The sequence below is a fragment of the Oryctolagus cuniculus genome, chromosome 5, assembly GCF_051225735.1.
Source record: "Oryctolagus cuniculus isolate XC-2025 breed Fujian yellow rabbit chromosome 5, ASM5122573v1, whole genome shotgun sequence".
Lineage (NCBI taxonomy): Eukaryota > Metazoa > Chordata > Mammalia > Lagomorpha > Leporidae > Oryctolagus > Oryctolagus cuniculus.
The window spans coordinates 37055914-37077985 of NC_142871.1; the positions used below are offsets into that span (position 1 = coordinate 37055914).

At 39.5% G+C, this 22072-nt stretch overlaps 1 protein-coding gene across 3 annotated transcripts in view; it reads right to left on the minus strand.

Moving 5' to 3' along the window:
* Positions 1-3638: 3638 nt before the first annotated feature.
* The window catches only part of ENPP1 (ectonucleotide pyrophosphatase/phosphodiesterase 1), a 76068-nt gene continuing 57634 nt past the window's right edge, over positions 3639-22072 (minus strand). For 2 of the 3 annotated variants that reach the window (XM_089332337.1, XM_089332338.1), the window contains 10 exons: positions 21914-21983; positions 21159-21246; positions 19965-20134; positions 19089-19140; positions 17793-17947; positions 15294-15423; positions 13802-13882; positions 12865-12997; positions 10261-10423; positions 3639-7506 (listed from right to left, as the gene is read on the minus strand). In XM_089332337.1, the coding sequence (XP_089188463.1) occupies positions 7336-7506; positions 10261-10423; positions 12865-12997; positions 13802-13882; positions 15294-15423; positions 17793-17947; positions 19089-19140; positions 19965-20134; positions 21159-21246; positions 21914-21983 (1213 nt within the window). In that variant the 3' untranslated portion in view covers positions 3639-7335. 3 annotated transcript variants of the gene reach the window in all.

The following is a 22072-nucleotide window of genomic DNA, read 5'->3' on the forward strand; positions in this document are numbered from 1 at the left end:
TTCTTGAAATGCATTCTTGATCTATTATTATTTTTTTAAATTCTGCCTTGTTCAGTGGGAAGATAAACATCTTTTTGAAAATATCCCATTATAAGTATCATCTGGCACTTAAAAATGAGACAGGTAAAGAATAATTCATTTCTTTTTTATAAAAAATATTTTTTTTATTTGAAAGGCAAAGAGAGAGATCAGGCGAGCTCTGTCTTCCATCTACTAGTTCATTCCCTAGAAGGCCACAACAGCCGGTGTTTGGATAAGCCTAAGCCAGGAAGCTGCAACTTCATCTGGGTCCCCTTTATAGATGGCAGGGGCACAGGTACTTGACCATCTTTTTCTGCATTCCCAGTTGCATTAGCAGGGAGCTGGATCAGAAGCAAAGCAGCAAGGACTTGACTTGAACTGGCACTCCAATATAGGATGCTGGCACCCCAAGCAGTGGCTTAACCTGCTGTGCCACAATGCTGGCCCCAGAATATTAATTTCCATGTGACTGTCCTCCAGCTGAATTTCTGTAACCTGTGATGCCTCAGCTTTCTTAGATGTTTTGGTGGGATTGTTCCACTGGTCTTCAGTCATCTGGGCATTGTTCATTGAGCAACTACAATGTGCTAGGCACTATGCTAGAAACAGTAGATAAAAGATGACTCTGCTTTCAATAATGATGTCTTTGGAGACATGCAACAAATACATGCAAAAGAGTCTCTTAGAGAAGAAATATACACTAAATGCCAAATGAGAGTTACAGCTACTGGAAAAACAAAACCATGGTGTTGAGTTGTAGCCCTTGTGAAATATATTCTTGACCAGTACATCTCATGACATACATAAATTTTTGAGAATAATCTCAAAGGATACAGTCTTAGCAAATTGATCAGAGAACCACAGGCTGGAAAATGTTTCCATAGTGCCACTTCTTTGAACTTTCTAATTTATGAGGTTTGTGGTAATGGTGTTTTCTTTAGGATAAGATTCTGCCAAGTCCCTGGAAGCCCCAGCTGGATGCCAAGAATCCTCTTGTACCTACAACCACACCACCTTGACACTTTATGGCTGCAAGGACTGCCTTTAGCAAGCCACATATTTGGATTTAGTGTCTGGGGTCTGGATACCATCTCGTGCTCGTTCAGATACCATCTAACAACAGTGGAAAACAGCAAATTACATTGTACGTCTGCAGTTGTGGTGCAGCTGCATAACTAGGACTGGTCTAGGTCACGTGCTGCCTATTATCTCCAACATCTAGCATGGTCTAATCACATGACCAATGCCTCAGAGGTACAGATAAGAGGACTGGTTCCTTAAGGACACACAAGGCCTAGAGCTGAACCTTGACATAGGGTAAAAATGTTGATAAATGAGCATCCAAGGGGGACAGGCAATCCATCTGTCCTGGCCCCCAATTTACGCCTAACACCCTACCAAGAGTAGGCATCACTTTGATCTCCTGTCAATCCTAATCTGGTCAAGTCCAATCTAGCTGGCATGCTGTAAAGTGTGTTAAGAGTAGAACAATGGTGACATCCTAACAATAGGTAGACAAACAAATGTCACACAGAGTTACCACCTTGTTTCAGTTTGCTCCTTAGTACAAGTGAGTGCCTCTTCAAAACAGATAGTAAAATCGTGACAAAGAACAGAACTGTTTACAATAAGGACTCTAAATTGTAGGTGTCCTCTGAGATTTTAAAAATTGGAAAAATTTGAGCAACAAGATCTACTCTTTAGACTGAAAAAAATCTGTCTCATTTAGAACTTTTTCAAGTTTTTAATCTTACAAACTTTCAGATATGAAATTCAGATTCCTTTACATCTATCACACCCAGCACAATTTCATCTAAGTATGCATAGCTTTTTTTTTTTTTTTTTTTTTTTTTGACAGGCAGAGTGGACAGTGAGAGAGAAAGACAGAGAGAAAGGTCTTCCTTTGCTGTTGGTTCACCCTCCAATGGCTGCTGCAGCCGGCGCACCGCGCTGATCCAATGGCAGGAGCCAGGTACTTATTCTGGTCTCCCATGGGGTGCAGGGCCCAAGTACTTGGGCCATCCTCCACTGCACTCCCTGGCCACAGCAGAGAGCTGGCCTGGAAGAGGGGCAACCGGGACAGATTCCGGCGCCCCGACTGGGACTAGAACCTGGTGTGCCGGTGCCACAAGGCAGAGGATTAGCCTAGTGAGCCGCGGCGCCGGCCTGCATAGCTTTTTAAAGACTTAATTACTTATTTGAAAAGCAGAATGCCACAGAGAGGACAGAGAGAGATCATCCACCTGCTAGCTCATTCCTCAAATACCTGTAATAGCCAATGCTAGACCAGGCTGCAATCAGGAGCCAAGAACTCCTTCTGGGTGTCCCACATGGGTGGAAGGATGCTAAGTACTTGGGTCATCATCTGCTGCCTCCCAAGTGCATTAGCAGGAGGCTGGATCAGAAGTGCAAAGTCATTGGCACTCAAATCAGGCACTCGATCGGGAATGTGACCATTGCAAGCAACAGCTTAACCCACTGTACCATAACTCCTGCTTCCATAATTTTTTTATAGTGAAAAATATATGAACATAGAGCAAAATTATCAAGGGTGTAAAAAGTTATGAACTTTTGTCATTTAGTGAAATTAGACAAGGATTTTAAAGAAAAATATTATTCTTATTAAAATCTTAAATCTCCCCCAAATTAATTTTAAAAATTTAATTTTAAATTAGTTTTTAACGGATTAAGTATGTTTTTTAGAAACAATTCTAAAAATATGATAGTCTTTTCTTCCTCCTCTCTCCCTTCCATCCTTCTTCATTCTCCCTTTCTTTCAAGAGCAATAGTAAAATCAAATTTGAAAAACAGGATTCAGGGGACTTTGAACACGGCTGTTGAGACACTGCTTGAAACACCCACATGCCCTATCAGTGCCCAGATGCAAGTCCTAGCTCTGCTCTCCATTCAAGCCTCTAATGTGCAACCTGGAAGGCACCAGGTGGCAGCTCAAGTAGCTGCGTTCCGGCCACCAATTAGGAGACCAGGATGGAGTTTCGGGCTCCTGGCTTCAGACTGGCCTGCCCTGACTGTTGCAGGCATTTGGGTAGTGAAATAATGGATGGGAGATCTGTCTGTCTATCTAACTCTGTCTCTCTGCCTTTCAAATTAAATGAAAATAAATATTTTACAACCAGCCTCCAGGTGGAATGAAAGGATTACCTCACATTGTTTCTTTTTGGCATTCTAACAGTGGATCTTTTCCATGGCCTCTTCCAGTTCTAATACACTGAGATGTATTTTATGCTTCTACGGTTTCTGCCATGTTTATGATTTCTAGTAAACATCTTCCTTTCTTCTCCAATCATTGTAATGAAAAGAGTAAATGCAAATGTCTGACGCTGAACGATTCTATGAAGTTACAAGTTGGAAACCTTCTGTTTTCAGAGAGTTCTAACCTGGAAGCATTCTTAAATGTTACTAGAACATCATAAAATAAGGATAGAGGACACAGATCAGAAAGGTTTACTCTGTGAACCGGAAATGAACTTTGGATCTTTTTTTCTCCTTCTAACAATACAGCTGTGGCTAATGGTCAACAACCGTTGGACTCAGTACCATCGCCCATTGCCTTGTCCCCACCTTCCCCACACAGCCACACAGGAAAGCAGCCAGGATTCTCTATATATGTTTTATTTGTAAATCCACATTGCTCAGCTTAGAGACACCTATATTCTGTAGAGGAATTTCTTTTGCTCTCTTACGGTATTTAGATTGGCCAAAAACCAGGGGAAAATGTCCTGAGACCGCAGCCAGGGTAAAGTTTACCAGATGCTGATGAGCACATTCACCTATGTGATAAGCCCTCAGCAGGAAGTGTAGCCAACACATTCAGTTTCAAAGTTCAACTGCCAATTCCTCGGACAGATAAGGGCACTTTCATAGTATAGGGCAGGAAGGATATTATGGCTAAAAATAAAAACGTCAAGGGGGGAGGGGTTGTTGTGTGTCTGGAAATAATCTGGCCCAGAACAAGAGGTGGTCTCTGCTCCATACCTATCTTATTTCTTCATACAGAACCTAGCCACTGCCATTGCCCTCACAGTCCTGTTTATTTATTTACATTCACATGAAAAGCAGACAGAGAGACAGCTTCCATTTGTGGGTTCTATTACAGTGGAACTGGGCCATTAAATACACCATTTTATATAAAGGACTTGAACATCACTGGATTCCTGGTATTCATGGAGCTGTGAAATGTTACCTGCAGATATCAAGAAACACTGAATGGTTGTGTCAATTTACATTCAATTTGGATATCAGTCACATGTTTTAAAATCATGAAGTGGCAAAAGGAGAGATCTCTCTCAAGACAGGAAGAGGAAAAAAGGAATACTGTTTAAGAGCAATGAAAAAAAGTCAAGCAGAAGCAGATTTTGATGCTCTTTCCTGAAAGAGTCCGTGTAACGAATGTCAATCTGACATTTCCTTTAACAACAGGTTATTACAACAAAGCAAGAAAGTGAAGTGGTTGTGCATTACAAGGTAGTCAGAGTGACATTTGGGGAAAATGTTGGAAATAGTTATAATGGGAAAATGCAAACAAAAAAACCTAAAAACAATGCATCTCAGGAATATTAGAATGTCTCTTCTTTACCTTATTCAACTGGAGATCTCCAAATTCATCCTCCAAGTCTTAGCCCAAAAGCTAACAAGTGGGTATGGATACCCTCTGTGTCTCCCCTCTCACGGCCTCACTCTAGCAAGTACCACTCTTCAGGGATTATTTACATTTCTGCTGCCTCTTTTCCCTTGCTGATACTGTAGGGATTGTAACTTGTTCTTCTCTGTAAGGAATGGGCATCTACTCATTTAATTAAGCTCTGCTAATATGCTTTGAGTCAACAATGTTTTGTACTGCTATATAAAAATCAGTGAGATACTTCTATAAAGATGGAATAGATATCCTTCTGTTACATGAAGACAAAAAGATTGGATATTACAAACTAAACCAACATAGGAAGATTCCAAACAATGGACAGAAGACAAAAGACAGATTAGGAACCTGGAGACACAAGGAACAACCCTGTGATGAGTTCCCTGAGATTCTTTTCAGCTCATATATCTCAGACATAGAACTGAAAAAGCCTGCCATCTATAAACACCAACAAGTGCAGGCAAGAAAAATAAAAGCCCAAGACAGGCCTGCTCTCTCCAGTAAAAGGACCGGAAAAGGAGCAGCATAGCAAGACAAAACAAATACTCTCTACTCAAACCAAACACCATGAAATGGAAGTGGCCCCACACACACCAGCAAAGGCTGAGTGCAGAGCCTAGACTTCCAACCTTGCCAGGCTGTAAACAGGGGTCCCTGACAGGGTGATGTCAGAGAAGGTTGGGTAGAGAAGCAGGAATTCCATCCCCACCTGTGATAATGAAGTCCTTCTTGCCTCCCCAACCCATAGCATCAGTAGAGTTCACGTGGGAGTATTAACAAGATGCCACATATTTAAATCCCAATCATGGAGGCATCAACAGAAGCCTAATGGGGAGACAAATCCCTACCGAGCTGAGCGGCAACAAGGTCCCTTCTTATCTCAAGACTAGTAGGGAACTTGGACACTTGGTAGTCGTGAGGCAGTAACTCTCTAAAATCCCTCTTACCGTGCTATCAGAGAGAGTCAGCAACAGCATGTTTATATCAGGTCCATAATCTCACAACACTGAAAATATCCAGGATTCAAATAAAAATCTCTCATCACACAAAGTAGGAAAATGTTTTTGAATGAAAAAAGACCAGGTGTAGATGCAAACACTGACATGATACACAAGGTGAAATTATCTATCAGGGTTTTACAAGAGCCATCATAAAACGCTTCAACAGGGAACTGCAAGCACACCTGAAACACATGAAAACATGGAGAGTCTCAGCAAAGAGACAGAAAGTCTTGGCAAAGAGACAGAAACTCTGAGTAAAAAGAACATATGAAAAGGAGCCAATCAGAAATCCTAGAAATAAAAGCCATCATAACTAAAATACAAAAATCAACGGATGGGCTCAACAGCAGAATGAACTAGAGGAAACGATCATTAAACATGAAGACAGAACAGTATACATTACCCAATCTGAACAACAGAGGGAAAACTGACTGAAAGTCTCACAGCCTCAGGACACTGTGGAACTAAAAACCGAAACCAATGACATGTTCCAGGTTAGGCTGTAAACTGTACTGTCTAAAAGTCTTTGTGGTTGGTCCCTAGGCTGCTGAATCAGGTTTATCATAAAGCCATTAAAAAAAAAAAAAAAAACACCTTGGGTATACTAATAGCTACATTGGACCCAGATAATCTGAAAATTAATGTGGTCTTTGAAGGTTCAAGGCTGGAATGAAAGGATACACTAAATGCAATAGGGAAATCAAGCGTGTGTTGCTTGTCACGTTCATGGAGAAGATAAGTGGTTAGTAGCATGATCTCTTCAACTTTATGGGACTCCAAAATGAGTACCTCAGCTCAGTATAGCTCTGCTGCTGGTGGGGTCGTTCGTATGCACAGAGGAAAAACATTTCAAGCATCTCAATGAAAATTTCCACTTTGTATGTGCTGACAAGTTTCTGACACAATTTTATCTGTCTAAAAAAATCTAGATTAGAGATATTTTCAATCTATATTAAATACCATTAAGCAGGATGGGAATACTTCTCTTTTTGTGCAAATATGGTCTAAAATTTTATACTAAATAGATACATTCAACTCACAGTCTCCTTAAATTTAACACGTCAGAGCTTTAAATCTGGAGAAATTCAATCACAATTTTAAAAATGTTACATGGAATTAATAAGTTAGTCTTGAGAGAATAGAAAAAGTAAAAAAAAATCTCAAATATTTAGATTTGCATTAACTCTCTTTCTTCTTCTTGTTCTGTTTTGTAATTATCAAAACTAAAATAAGTGAATTCAGAGCCATTTTCTTGCAAAGATACTAACACAACATAAACTATTTGAATCCTGTTAATTAGCCTAGTGATTTTCAATACCACAAGGCATATATTCAAATATCTGGTGTCCAGATGGTGTTCATGGCTACTTCTTCCTTACGAGAAGTAGAAGAATTTTAGGTATGGTCTCTCTTTATTCCCCAGAACTTGAACGATGCTTACAATTCTTACACATTCAAACATGTGTGAGACTCCTTAGCAACATTCTCCTACTGCTGTGTTGAGTCACAAGTTTCCCTGAGATGTCGTATCACAGAGGGCTCCCGGTTCTAACTCTGGTGACAGTGTCCGAGCAATATAATAGTGTGGACAGAGGACTGTATAAAATATAAGGTTCTCTCAAAATGATTTACGGTATGTTTTTGGAGTAAAAAATATCAGTCTTCTTGGCTGACGGTTGGCAAATGTGTTTTCAGTTTTAAAATGTCTGAAACTGGCTCTTTCCTTTCTTGATAGAAGCTGAGTCCAGTGATGTGTTCAACATCCATGATCCGAGCTCTGTGCATCATTAACAACTCTTCAATCCATGAGGACTCACGCTTCTCGTGCTACGAGAATGGGAAATAAAGAAGAAACGTCACCAGAGAACAGTCAGTTCACCTCCCCTTTAAGCTCTCTGACTCCCCAGCGTAACCAGTTATTACAGGTAGGTGCCGAAGTGGCAGATGTCACAAGATTTGTTAGGCACAATCCCTGCCATGTGTGTGTGCGTGAGCATGCAGGCTTAATTACAGGTATCATATTTGGGGAAAAGAAAGCAAACCTGGGATATGTACTGTGGAGGTACAAGAAACTTCAACAGAGAGAGGTTAAAAATATAGGAAAATAGAAAACACATGGCACAGGAGAAAGAATGTAAGAATTAACATTGGGACTAAAACCCCACTTCTATACTAGCCTATCAGGTAAACTAGGGCAATCATTAACATCTGGATCTTGAGTTCCTTTACCCATATCTTCCTCTATAGGATTGTTTTGAGGATCAAATGTCATGATTCATGCAAATGTACGACAAAACACTAGTTCTTACAAGAACGCATTGTCTACATGGTTGGATGAGGAATGGAGTTGGAGGAAGTGGTGAAACATCGTTTCATTTTGGTGGCCGAGTCAAGTATAAATTGTTAGGGGATTAGAAAAGAATCGAAGGCAGACATACTGGCAAATGGAAGCTATGGTTGTAGTTGATGCATGTAATATAAATGGAAATCAAAATTCCATGTGTTAATATAAGCCTTTCTGAAAATGAACCCCGGAAGATGTTAAATGAAGAAAGTATCCACTAACTGGTGGATGATGACTGTAATTTAAGGATATTCTTCCAATAAAAGTTCATATACTCTACTCTTGGAGCACTGTTAGTTGGAAATGATAAATATAGAATTTTCACATATGAAACACACAACCTCAATTTCCCATTAGCCTCTCATCATCAATATTTAGTCTCCCTCTCTATAGAAATCCAAACTCTGGCTGTAAAGGAACCAGCCCTGACTCAGAAGACTCTCTGATCACTAGATATCTGCCATCTGTCCCAGCAATGATAGGACTAGATGACAGGTACATGCAAGGCATTGTTCTCTCAGGCTGGAATCCAACTAATCCTTAGTAACTACTTCAGAGATAGAATAGAAAGAATCAATATGTATGACATAACTTAAATAATCCTCTCTGGTTCAAGTCCAATGCCTAGTATCATCTAGATACACTGAAATTACAGAATTTGATAAAAATTATTTCATTTAAGACAGTGGTATAACAGCTTTTGGAATGGTAACTCACGGCACTCAGCACCACTCAGCCAATGCGATGTAAGCATAAGCTTGTGGCTGCCTTGTTTTTCTGGATTAGGGGAATAAGATTCAGACGTGGTATCTAGAGATGCAGAAGCCATGGCCAAAGCCACATGCTCAAAATGGGGAGAAACAAGATAGGAAAGGTCTGGGTTCCTAGCAGTGCCCCCCGGCCCAAAGCAACTACATCCCGCTGGACTTCCTGTCACACAAAGACCCCCCTAACTTGTGTAAGTCACTATAACTCGGCTTCTATTTGCCACAAAACACAGCCTTAACTGATAAACTTACTGACTACTTGATCTCTCAAGGAAAAGAAGGTAATGAAGAGAGCAGCACTTGTATGTCCATGAAAGTCCACAACACTGACCCTGCAGCAGAGCTAGATACCTGGCAGGCAGCTAAACTGACCAAAAGCTAAAGTCCAGAGAGTTAATGTCCTACTACTCTACACCTAATTCTGAACAATAAGGGAAAACTAACTTAATGAGAAGTGTGTTCTATGAGGAAGAGTCTAACAATTCTGAAAGTTTATCATAGGAATGATGAAGGCAAGACATATCTTCACCACTCTCATGATGGACATGCAGACTGCAAGATGAGAGATGGCAAAGGGGATCACCGTATTCCACTCTCCATTCCTGGGCTCATGGAAGAGATCACTGTTCTGTTTACTGCCAGTACCTAGGGCTCCTGGCAACAAACATTTGTTAAGGAATGAGAAGCTGAATCAAAGAAGTGATGAGTGAGTGAGCCAACGCTGCACGCTCCTGCCACGCTCAGGGTGAGCCTCAAAATCCTTTTGACCACACAACTCCAGGTATCCACCATCAACCACTGAGTCTGCTATGAAGGCCAAATATTTTTGCTGACTCAGGTCTAGACTGACTGTGTAATTTCAGTCGGAAAACAAAACAAAACGCAAACAAAAAAACTAGGCTATGTGGGAAATACTCTGAAAGAAAAACATTTTGGCTCACCCTAAGAGAAGACTTAAAAATAGCTAGTTTTATGCAGCCTTGATTTCAAATATTTAATTTAGGGTCTTAAAATTTTGAGCAAATAAGATAATATAAAACAACTCTTTGCAAATAAACATTGGAATAATGAAAGAATAAGAAAGGAGATATTTATAACACAGTGGCAGGAAATGAACTTGAAATATTGCCTTACCACAAACTTTAAAACTAATTTATTACAGTGCTGACACTTTGAGAATTATAAATCCAGTTTTGAAATGAGAAAAAAACTCGTAGTTCAAATAAACTTAAAATTTTGTGGCTATGTCATACCAAGTTTCAATTCAATCTGATTTTTAGTGTCTTTAACAGATTCATCCAAATATATGTTATCTTAGAGTATCAAATTTAAAAAACTAATCCATAATTTCATAGTCTATGCATATTCAAGAGTAGCGTTTTCTCTAGCAGTAATGTCAGATATGACACATAGACAAATGCATATGTTTCATTTTTCAATGTATTAGTTAAATTAACAAAGTCTACTTACCACACAGCTCTCAGTGTTATCGGACCTGTGGGGCAAGATGAAAGCTAAGGGATCCAAGTTGTCACACTGCAAGGGAGTCTGGGACGTGTTTTTACAACTTGTTATCACAATAAAGAAGTGAGTTGGAATTAGAATTTCTTGATTACGAATTACTCTTCTGTTTCTGTAAAATATACCAATATTCTCTTTAAGAAAGAAATAGCCATCTTCCTTTTAATGAACATTTCAGTAGAGAACATTTTTAACATAACACATCTAAATATAATCAATACGGAGCCAGTGTTGTTGTGCAGTGAGTTAAGCCACTGCTTGTGAAGCTGGCATCCCATATCGGAATGCCAGTTGAGGTCCCAGCCGCTCTGCTTCTGACCCAGCTCTCTCTGCTAATGTACTTACAAAGGCAGTGGAAAATGGCTCAAGTGTGTGGGGCCCGACCACCCATATGGGAGACCCAGATGAAGTTCCAGGCTCCTGGCTTTGGCCTGGACCAGCCCTGGCCATTGTGGCCATTTGGGAGAATGAATCAGTGAATGGAAGATCTCTCTGTGTCTCTCTGCCTTCGGAACAAATAAATATTTTTTTAAAAAATTAGTAAATAATTAAATATATTCTAAGAAGTTGGTCATCAAAATGCCTTAGCATATTCTGCCAGGTTGAGAATAATTACTAGAAATCCAAATAGTGTTCATTTTCTATAGAATTACTAAACTTTGAAATAATTTCAGTCTTTCCTAAAGATACTGGAATTGAGACACTGAATAAGTATTTCTGAACACCTACAAGACTCTTATTAATCATCCCAGATTGTCTGTAACTGCACAGAGTTTAAGACTAACAGGGAACAGGCAGAATGGATTGGGGATGTTTCACTCTAGCACTTTCAGTGAGGACAAGTCACTGTGAATTCTGCTTTAATTGGGTTTTCCTTCCTATCCCAAAATGTGATTTTAATTTTTAACTATTGCATATTAGCAAAGCTGTCTCAAAACACACGTTTGCCTCCTCATGATTCTATTTCTCTTGGTATTAAAGCTATGCTTGTTTTTTCAACACCTTTCAAAATTTAAGATATTGGGACCATTGTTTTCAGATGTGATCTTATGTGGAATCATAACATACAAAACAGAGGGAAGCATGTGAAATCTCTGCTTTATGCATTCTACAGCAAAGGCCTAGAAGGCAGGTATGTGGGACCTTTATGCCTCAAGGGATATAGTTAAAAATTGTAATTCTGCAAACTTAAGGGGTCACGAATCTATGTGTGTTAGCAGAAACCCCTAAGTTAGCCTGGAAGTGCAGGAAAGTTCTGAGAGAGGCTCTGAGAAGAGTTTTCAGTCTTTTTCTCACAGCCTTAATAGCAAAATTGCTTACAAAAATCTAGAATTGGGGCTTGTGCTGTGGCGTAGTGGGTAAAGATGCTAGCTGCAGTGGTGGCATCCCATAAGGGCACCAATTCAAGTCCTGGCTGCACCACTTCCAATCCAGCTCTCTGCTATGGCTTGGAGAAGCAGTGGAAGATGGACCAAATGCTTGGGCCCCTGCGTCCATGTGGGAGACCCAGAAGTTCCTGGCTCCTGACTTTGGACCGGCCCAGCTTCGGCCATTGCAGCCATTTGAGGTGTGAACCAGTGGATGAAAAACCTTGTATCTCTCTCTCTCTCTTTCTCTCTCTCTGCCTCTCTGTACCTCTGCCTTTCAAATAAATAATCTTTATTAAAAAATCTAGAATTATTGTCTTAATAACTATTAACCAGTTCCTAAAATGTTTTCCCCCTCCTTTTGCAAAACCAGCATCACTGCTCTCCTCAAGACGGTTGCTCTCACTTCCCTCCAGAGTTGGGTAAAAGCTGTGACATTAACCCACGCCCACCAAATTTGAGGCACTATGGTTTATAACTTATTCTTTGCTTGACTCAGGATATCTGTAGTCACACAGTAGAGTTGTTCATCTTCTGACTGACACATTAATTAACCTAGTATCTCAACAATAGCCACACAGAGATCTTAAACACTGAGTCTGGCATCTAAGTTGAGCTCAAGAATTACTCAACTGAACTGAATGGGGAAGAACACTACTTCTTTAACCTAACGTAATCAGATATTTCAAATGGTTCCCAGCATAGTCAGGAACGCCATTCATACAGATATAAAAAGTACTGGTTAGGGGTGGATATTTAATCTATGGTTAAGACATCAGTTAGGACATCCTTCACAGGAGCCCCTGGCATCCCACATAGAAGCCTCTTGGTTCAATGCCCAGTTCCACTTGCTGACTCCAGCTTCCTGCTAATGCAGACTCTGGGATGCAGCAATGATGCCTCAAGCAATTGGGTGCCTGTGATATATGTGGGAGACCTGGATTGAATTCTCAGCTGCTAACTTCAGCCTCAACTCGGCCATTGCAAGGATTTGGAGAGAGAATCAGCAGATGGGCGCACTCACTACCTCTACCTCTCTCTCTCTTTCCCTCTCCCTCTTCTGTGTGTGTGTATCTTAAAAACAAATAAAAGTTTACAAAGTCTGGGTAGAAAAAGTTGTGCTGACTCAATCAGATGATAATCCCATTCCGTAGCTAATTTTCAGAGGCATGAGATGCGTTCTTACCGCTTCAGAGCCTCCGAGGAATCGTAACGTCCATCATAATCAGAGTCAAACACAGGACCACTGACGACATTGATGCTGTTCCTTTCCTCAGCATACCTCTGCAGCAGGGTGTCGTGAAAGTAGCGCCAGATCACTACAAGGAGGACAGACAACATGAACAAGGTACTGTGCTGTCACGCGAAACCAATCAGCATCATGACTCAAAATTAGTCTTTGCAATAACGAAAGAAAAAGTCAAGTTTGGCTTCTGTCTTAAAGTGAAGACAAAAATCCACGCTCAGCTCTGGCTTTGGAAGGACTCAGAAGCCAATGATGATGAGTTCGATTCTATTTCGGGCATCCCTGAACATGCGCCTCATGTGAAGTTATGGCCAAATGCCCTGATTAAGTATAACTACATCATAAACACAGACATCACATACTGACTGTGAACATCTGAGCTCCCTCTGAAATATTTCCAAGCATTCTCAGAACAAATCTCTTCAGAGGCTCTATATTTTGATATTATGCATATCAGTTTAATGATAAATGTATATTTATTCCTAGATAAATCAAATGTTGCAATAGTTAATTATGATATAAAATCTACTCATTTTAAAAACAAAAAAAAATTATGAGGAGTTTCCAAAGAGTTAACTAACATACTCACATACTAAAGCTAATAGACTATATTAGCCAGATAAGTTTTAAAAGAGTGTTATGTACTTTTACACCAAAAATATTTATAAATATTTAAATCCAAGGCAGAATAGAATATATTGGAATATGTTATAATTCTAGTACTTATAGAATTTTTGGTGTACTAGTATTCTCAGAGCTAAACAAATATTCATGAATGTATTTGATACACAGCAATTTAATTTAAGCCACACGTCCTTTCCATACAAATTACACCTAAGAGTTCTGAAATTATATTACAGAATTAAAATGTGTTTACCTTGAAAACTCTGGTACATTGGGACGATATTAGAGGTAAGCAAAGCTTCAGAATAGATTTGACTTGAATCTTTACTTAGTTCTACAAATGGGAAAAAAAAAGAACTTCTTCATTCCTCATAAATAACATTAGAGGTTATAGTTTCTCAGAGTAGGAAGGGATATTTTCAAAAATTAGCTGAGTATTATCTTGAACTGTAAAACTTTCCCAATACTGGGTCAAGGGAAAAATGAAATGGATTTGGTCCAGTCCCTTAAAAAAATAAAATATGAAAAATTTCCTTCTTTAAGAAGAATCTGTCAAATAAACAAAAATTTTAGTAAAAAGGGCCCAAATGAAACAAACATCATATTTGCCTTACTTCAGCTGAAGTATTGTGTTGGTCATCTTCTTGTCCTTAAACTTTTCTATCGTGAAAAGGAAAAGGTGAATACTTGGCTTCAGAGCAACACCTACTGCCCAGAAAACATCACAGGATGTCTGCCTCGAAACGCTGCACAAGGCTTCTTTGTACAAATTTCAGGCTTGGACCTGGTCTATTTTCATAATGCAACAGCCAAGTTCTGACTTCAGATACTTACTCTGGGGCCTGGACTGGACGCTGTGGGTATGTGAGCGCCTGCAGCCTGCTGATTATTGCCTTTTATGGTTGGCCCCCAAAAGTCTTCTCATTAGCATATTAATTTGTCAATTCAAAAAAACAGAATACTTAGCTTCAAAAACATCATTCCCCAGAGGGCTTGGGTCAATGAAGAAAGCAAGTGGACGTAAAGCTCTACCTTTACCTAATTCTTGAACAAACCACATTTTCTTTAAAACACCAAAATAACAACTCCTTCCCAGGGACACTGAAGCTCTTTGCAACTCACTAACTTTCTCCAGTTCTGTTTAAAAGAAGGAGGTAAGAGAAAACACTGTTCTACCTACAGTGTCTGCACTGACATTATCCTCCAATCATCAACAAAGCTTTATAGGGACCAGCACTCTGGCACAGTGGGGTTAAGTCACTGCTTGGCATGCCCACATCCCACATTGCAGTGCTGGTTTGAGTCCCAGCTGTTGTGCTTCCAATCCAGCTTCCTGCTAATGTGCCTGGGAAGGTAGTGAATGACGGCTCAAGGTCTTGAGTCCCTCCCACTCACATGGGAGACCTGGATGGAGTTCCAGGCTCCTGGCTTCAGCATGGCCCTACCCTGGCTGCTGCAGGAATTTGGGAAGTAAATCAGCAGGCAGAAGATCTCTCTCTCTCACTCCCTTTGCTCTCCCTCTCTGTCAGTCTTTCAAATCAATAAATGTTTTTTAAAAACAAAAGTTTATTAAATTCAAGTATTAGATGCTTTCACTTCTCAATAGATCCTTTTGTAATTTCTGATTTCTACAAATAAATAGAAGAGTCTATGTCCATTGCCCCATAATGTATAGCAGCTTCATAAACAAGAAAACAGTAAGGATGAGGAGAAGGAAAGGCGATCTCATGGAGGGAGATACGTACGTGGTGGGGAGAGGAACCCGTAACTCAGTTTAGCATTATTTTTATAAAACGAACAGTTATGGATGGGGCTGAAAGAAATCCGAAGGTCCTGGTAGAGACAATTAGAAAAGTCTTCCGTAGAGAAACTGTCCTGAAGAACAAAGTGAAAACAGCCATCAGTATCAGGCAGAGAGGTAGGCGCTTGCAAACAGTTACAGGTGAACGTCATCAAAAAGTAATGGCGCTCCAGTAGTCTGTTCATACTTAGCACCTTTCCCCCTTTTTCTACTCAAGCATTCACCTTTGTTTTTACCTGAAGTGCAAAAATTCTTTACAAGTTTAAGGATACTGCGTGTCACCTACCTGCACATATCTTCCTGTTCTGCAGTACAAATTTTGTGTGTACTGTTCTTAGACAATTTTAAGCTTTTAAGCAGTAAATTGCCCTCATTTAGAGTCTACCTTCCACACCCAACTACTTAGGCAGGAGTTGTGGAGGGGAGGGGGGACGGCCAAAGAACAGCACTGCAGAAACCTCAGGAGTAATGATGTGAATTCATGCAGCAAAAACTGAAAATTCAGCCAAAATCAAAGGACACCATAATTAAGTATTACACAGAAATTAGAGCCATTTCTCTATAAAACACGTGGTAGACTGCTATATATTACAAAGTTAAGCCAAAAATTATGTTTATGGCTGTTGAAGGCAATCATTAAAAGCTTTAAAAATCAAGTCTAAGGAATCTTACATAATTATATGAATATGAATGCATACTATACATATTTAACATGGAAATTTCATATTTAAACGCATAGCCCTGTCTTTTGATTTACATACCCTCTTTATTTTTTAATTCTAACTGCTACCCTCAGCTCAGTCATCTCAGATCCCTTTTTCCACCCCTCAGCAGCATCCTATAGCTTGCCAGTCACTATGGTTTCTGAAAATCTGGTCAGATCAGTTGAAAATTGGAATTCCATAGGAGATCTAAGTATTTTTTTAAAAAGATTTATTTATTTATTTATTTGAAAGCCAGAGTTACACAGAGAGAGAAGGAGAGGCAGAGAGAGAGAGAGATAGAGAGAGAGAGAGAGAAAGAGAGGTCTTCCATCCACTGGTTCACTCTCCAATTGGCAGCAATGGCTGGAGCTGCGCCAATCTGAAGCTAGGAGCCAGGAGCTTCTTCTGGGTCTCCCATCTTCTACTGCTCTCCCAGGACATAGAAGAAAGCTGGACTGGATGTGGAGCAGCCAGGACTTGAACCGGTGCCTAAATGAGATGCTGGCACTGTAGGCCGCAGCTCTACCTACTACACCACAGTGCTAGCCACAGGAGTTCTAAGTCTTGTCTCCTGTTCCTCTCTCTTTGATCATTTGTCTTCCCATTGCAGCCCCTGGTGGGTGATCTGACTCCTGGGGTACTTGCTTCATTCCTTTGGAGGCTGACCCTCCACGCCACCCCCACCCTGGGCCTTGGTACTGGACAGGAGTCTGGCCTCTCCTTCTACTCAAGCATTCACCTTTGTTTTTACCTGAAGTGCAAAAATTTTTTTACAAGTTTAAGGATACTGCGTGTCACCTACCTGCACATATCTTCCTGTTCTGCAGTACAAATTTTGTGTGTACTGTTCTTAGACAATTTTAAGCTTTTAAGCAGTAAATTGCCCTCATTTAGAGTCTACCTTCCACACCCAAGTACTTAGGCAGGAGTTGGGTGCCTGGGGGCCTGCCTGTCCATGGCAACCTGAGTGATGGTGCCAAGCTTGAATGGTTTTCCCATCAGTCAGGAAACCCTGAGATTTGGGCAGCTGAGAGAAACGTTTGTGCTCACACAATCACATATTGGGACATGAATCGTAGTGACTGGTTTTAAAACTGATTTCATGAAATTTAAAGTCCGCATCATAAACCATTAAAACCATGGTGGGGGGGGAAGGAATTTCCTTTCCTATATGTCCCTTCCCCACCCCAGGTTTCATGGAAGAAATTTGCTCTTTCTGAGTTTCACAGTCACATGGCTCAACAGTGGCAGAACTAGAACCAGAACCTCACATTTCAGACTCTTGGCTCTGTGTTCTTCTAATTGGATAATGAGCCATGGTAACAGCGAGGAGGTCGGCACTCTGCCGTAGTGGGTAAAGCCGCCTCCTGCAGTGTCAGCATCCCATATATGTGCCAGTTCGAGTCCCAGCTGCTCCACTTCTGATCCAGCTCTCTGCTATGGCCTGGAAAAGCATTAGAGGATGGCCCAAGTCCTTGGGTCCCTGCACCCTTGTGGGAGACCTAGAAGAAGCTCCAGGCTCCTGGCTTCAGATCGGCCCAGCTCTGGCTACTGCTGCCATTTGGAGACTGAACCAGTGAATGAAGGAACTCTCTTTCTCTCTCTGCCTCTGCCTTTCAAATAAATAAACAAATATTTAAAAAAAAAAAAAGACTAACAGTGAGAAATTTTGCTTTCAACATTTTGCCCAACAATCATTTGAAAAACCATACATGGCAAAAGAGGTGCCAAATACTTGCATTTCTGTTGACAGTGTAGGAGGTCCAAAGGGGCATGAGGACATCATGGCTGTATCCACTCACAAACTGGTGCTGGTAAAGCAGACAGACACTGCTTTTTTTCTGGAGAAGTCTAGGTCTGCCATAGGGTAAACTCGCACGGTTAATGTTCTTCTCTGGAGTCACGGGGGAGAGGGAAATCACCGTTTAAACACAGTCAGCGGGCATTGCAAGATCTGCTACACGATGTATGTGTGTATATATAAGACAATACATAATGATACACTCACCTAACCTTTTTGTTTAATGAGATTGAACAAATATTCTAACCATACAAAAAATACAACTAATTACAAAGAGCCAAACCATAAACAGTTAACAAAACAGTGTTCACTACAATTTTTGCTATAAATATATAGAAAGAACAATTTGATAGCAAGACTATCACAAGAGGACAACATATAAAACTGCTAGAAATTTCAGATAATTAGAGCTTATATTACCAAAAACTGACAAGTACATTTTAAAGGGCTTAGTACATATCATCTAATTAATTATTACATTCCCTATGAACGAAAGTTTTCTATCTATTTTACAGAAAAGGAAACAGTGGCTCAGAGGATAAGTGCCTTTTTCATAGATGTATAGTTCCTTAATCCATAGTCAAATTCAGTTTTTCCCAGTTCTGAAAGTGTCATTCTTTACAGCACTTTGTCAAGTCAGGGATAAAATATTTCTCTAATCCTAACATTTACATGAATTAATACACAACTTATCTCTTTATCCCAGCAGAAAACAAAAGTGAGCCCAGTACCTTAACAATAAGATATTGTACCAAAGTGACTACACATCCAAGTCAGAAGTGAAAAATTTCATCAGTTTTATGCATATTCTTAATTTTTATTCAAAATGTATAAAGAAACACCTTTAGATAAATAAAGCAATTTATAACTTGCTGTACTTAACTAAGAACCAAGTGAGATAGGAACTTGGGTATTTTCAATAGAAATCTGGCTCTCCATCAAACCGATAAAAACCTTGAAAACCTCAAAACACTTCCAACATGCTCATAAAGAGTGACTCAGCTTCCACTAAATATGTGAGATGCTATTTCCACTGTAAAATAGCCCTCCTTTCCTATGACTAACAGTCTAGACTGTCAAGCAAAGAAATCTCTAGGCTTCATCAGATGGCCCACCATCATTCCCTTAATTTCATTGGTATTCTCAAATACTGCTTCCAAACCAAGTCTCTGTGGCTCACACTGTGAGAAGAAACCAGCTGCTACATTCCAAGCTGGGGAATAACAGGACCTACCTTCTGCCGTGGTCAGATTAAACTGTGTCTGAAAATCCACAATGGGCAAAATCTAGAAAAGTTTACAAAATTGTTTTTAAGAACGGAGAGACATGTTTTCATTTTATAGCATACAGCTTCTAATAGCACAAGTAATCCAACACACAACGAAGATACAATTTACAACAATCTTGTGTAAGTGAAAGTTATTTGTTTTATATTAGGAGGATAAAAGCAGAATGACATCTGCAAAAAGATAAATTGTGAGCATGAGCCTAACACTAGTAATTGAAAATAAGAATATAATTACTGCTTTATCATGCTTATTGCTATTCCAACAGTCTTCCTACAAGCCAAAATCAACTCTAAACAAAATGGAAAGCATAAGGCAAAATATTCCCAAACTGCTATCTCGATGGATGTTATCAATTTTGTTGCCCAAACTAAGAAAAGGAAAAATAAGCAATAAGAGGCTTACATGTCCCTAGAATTAAAAACAAGCATGTTTATCATCACTCATAAACCTTTATGTGATTATTAGTTTTAGCGGGCCCTCCACATGTATGGCAGATTCAGCCAACCATGGCAAAGAAACATTTGGAAGAAAAAAAATGCTTCTGGACTGAACAAACTTTGTTTCTCGTCATTACTTTCTAACCAATACAATATATCAACTATTTAGATGGCATTTACATAATCTACAGATGACTAAGTAAATGGGGGATATGTGTAGGTTATATGTAAATATGCTGACACTTTATTTAAGGGACCTGAGCACCACAGCTTGTAGTGTCCATGGGAGTCCTGGAATCAATCTGCCATGCTACTGAGGGCCCACTGTGTTTCTGCAGCACATACTCTGGAGGGTGTGAGGCTAAACTTCTCGGCAATACTTACTGAGGGGTTGCAGGAGCAGCCAAGGCTATCTCTGGGCGATCCTGCCAAGGGGCACTGTACCGAGGGCTGCACTTCTTTAGGATGCTTAGGGGTGTAAATAGGATTCTTGAGAAGGTGATTAAGACTTCCATGTGTTCCATTATTAGGGGCTGGTGTCAAATTCAGTAAATCTGCATAATTTCAACAATGGTATACAGTTACTTAGAATTTTCAAAACCAAATAAATGGCAAATTGCTGCTGGGATTTTTTAAACCAAATATATCTCAGTGTTTTCTGCTCTTGAACTAAAATAAAATTATAAAACTCTCTTGGGTTTTATAGTATTTATGACTATGCTGTTCTTAACAGAAATACGGTATGTATGATATACTTCTCTAAAAATTTTCTGAATTTTAAGACAGGTACTATGTGGCTACTCATCTGTTGAATACAGAGTATATGCCAACCACTGTACTAATGTATTTTTCTTATTGAATCCTTGAAACAATTTAGTTATAATCAATATTTGGTAAAGAAATAAAGTGTTTTGCCCAAGGTCTCAAAGCTGCTACTAAGGTAGACTTAAAATTCAAAATCAGCATTGAGTCAGATTCATGCTCTTCATAGTAATAGCAAACACTTACGTAGCAATATATTACTACATGCTAGGTGCTGTTTTAAGTGATTTAGGATATATTAACTCATCTAAAGTTCATGGGTTCCAATTATCCTCAAGACATATTTAAGATTTTATAAACACCCTGTATCATCAGAAAAAGGAAATAATATTTAAAACTCAAAATCCTACCATCAAAGCACTACTTCAGAAGGTACAGCAAAAATCTAGAATACAGCTAACGGATTCTCCTTCATTTCTTCATCCATTCAACTATTGCCCCAGAGGCTCCAGCTTTCCCTTCCCCCAAACCTTTTCTCTGGCTTCTGTCACTGCTTTGATTCAAGAGTCTTAATTAAGCCACACTAGAGGTGTGCAGACCACCTCATTGGGCAGTCTGGTGGGAAGAAAAATTAATAATAAGATGGTATGTTCTGCATATTCTTTCAGCAACTTGGGATCAAGACAAGGACCAGTGAAAATGTGAGAGTCTGTCTTGTCCCACCATCATTTCCACAAAGGTGCCCATGTGAGCTCTATCATGGTCCTAGTCTACCTCTGCTTCCAGGAGGGATGAAAGCCATCTGTTCACACTCACCACACATTAAGTTGTAGACTTCAATGTTTTCAAAGGAGTCAACTTCAATGCCGTGCTGGAATCCAGGTCCATATCCAACAAAGAGGGCCTACATTAGCCAGAAACAGTTTATCAGGGCATTTCAGTTGTATATTATTCACATTGCACATATAAAAACTGGTTATATTAAGATAAGGGGAAAACCATCATGCCCTGCGTATGTTGTGGGGCGTCACTTTCACTCCCATTACACGTACAATCTAAGGACATCAGGATATTTCTCACAGTTTAACTGTAATTCCTGATGCCAGTCAGAACAGAATGGATGGTGTAATCTTTCTTATCTCTGAAATGAGATGTAAACTTCACCCTGCCCACTTCACACAGTGCTGCAGGGGTGAAATTAGATCATTATGGTGAATGTATTTTGAAAACTTTAAAGCGCTAGGTAAATAAATGTAAGATATTATCTGCTTTCAGAACTTAAGTATGACATCTTTTCATCTATTAAATCACTGGCTCACTGGCTTCCTCTTCTTATGATGCAATACACTTACAGGAGCACAAATATATCAAAATGAAGATAAGACATTTAGTAGGATGATTAAGTCACACATTTGTGAACTATAAATATAAAATTTTAACAAAATCCCTTAATGTCCAAAGAAAACAGATATATTAATTCTCTTTCAAGACACAAAATCAGTCCATGCTTTTAAATTTGAAATTTTTCTTCATATTACATCTTTTTTAAGAAGTATAAAAGGTTTACTCACCTGCATATTTGAAAATACATTGTCAGAGCCATGAAATCCACTTCCACAGTATTTCCTTTCTGAGGGACTCCTAATATAAATTAATAATATAAAGTTATTTTACAATGCATAACTGGTAATCATACTATTATTTTCAATAGTAAGGAAGACATAACTATA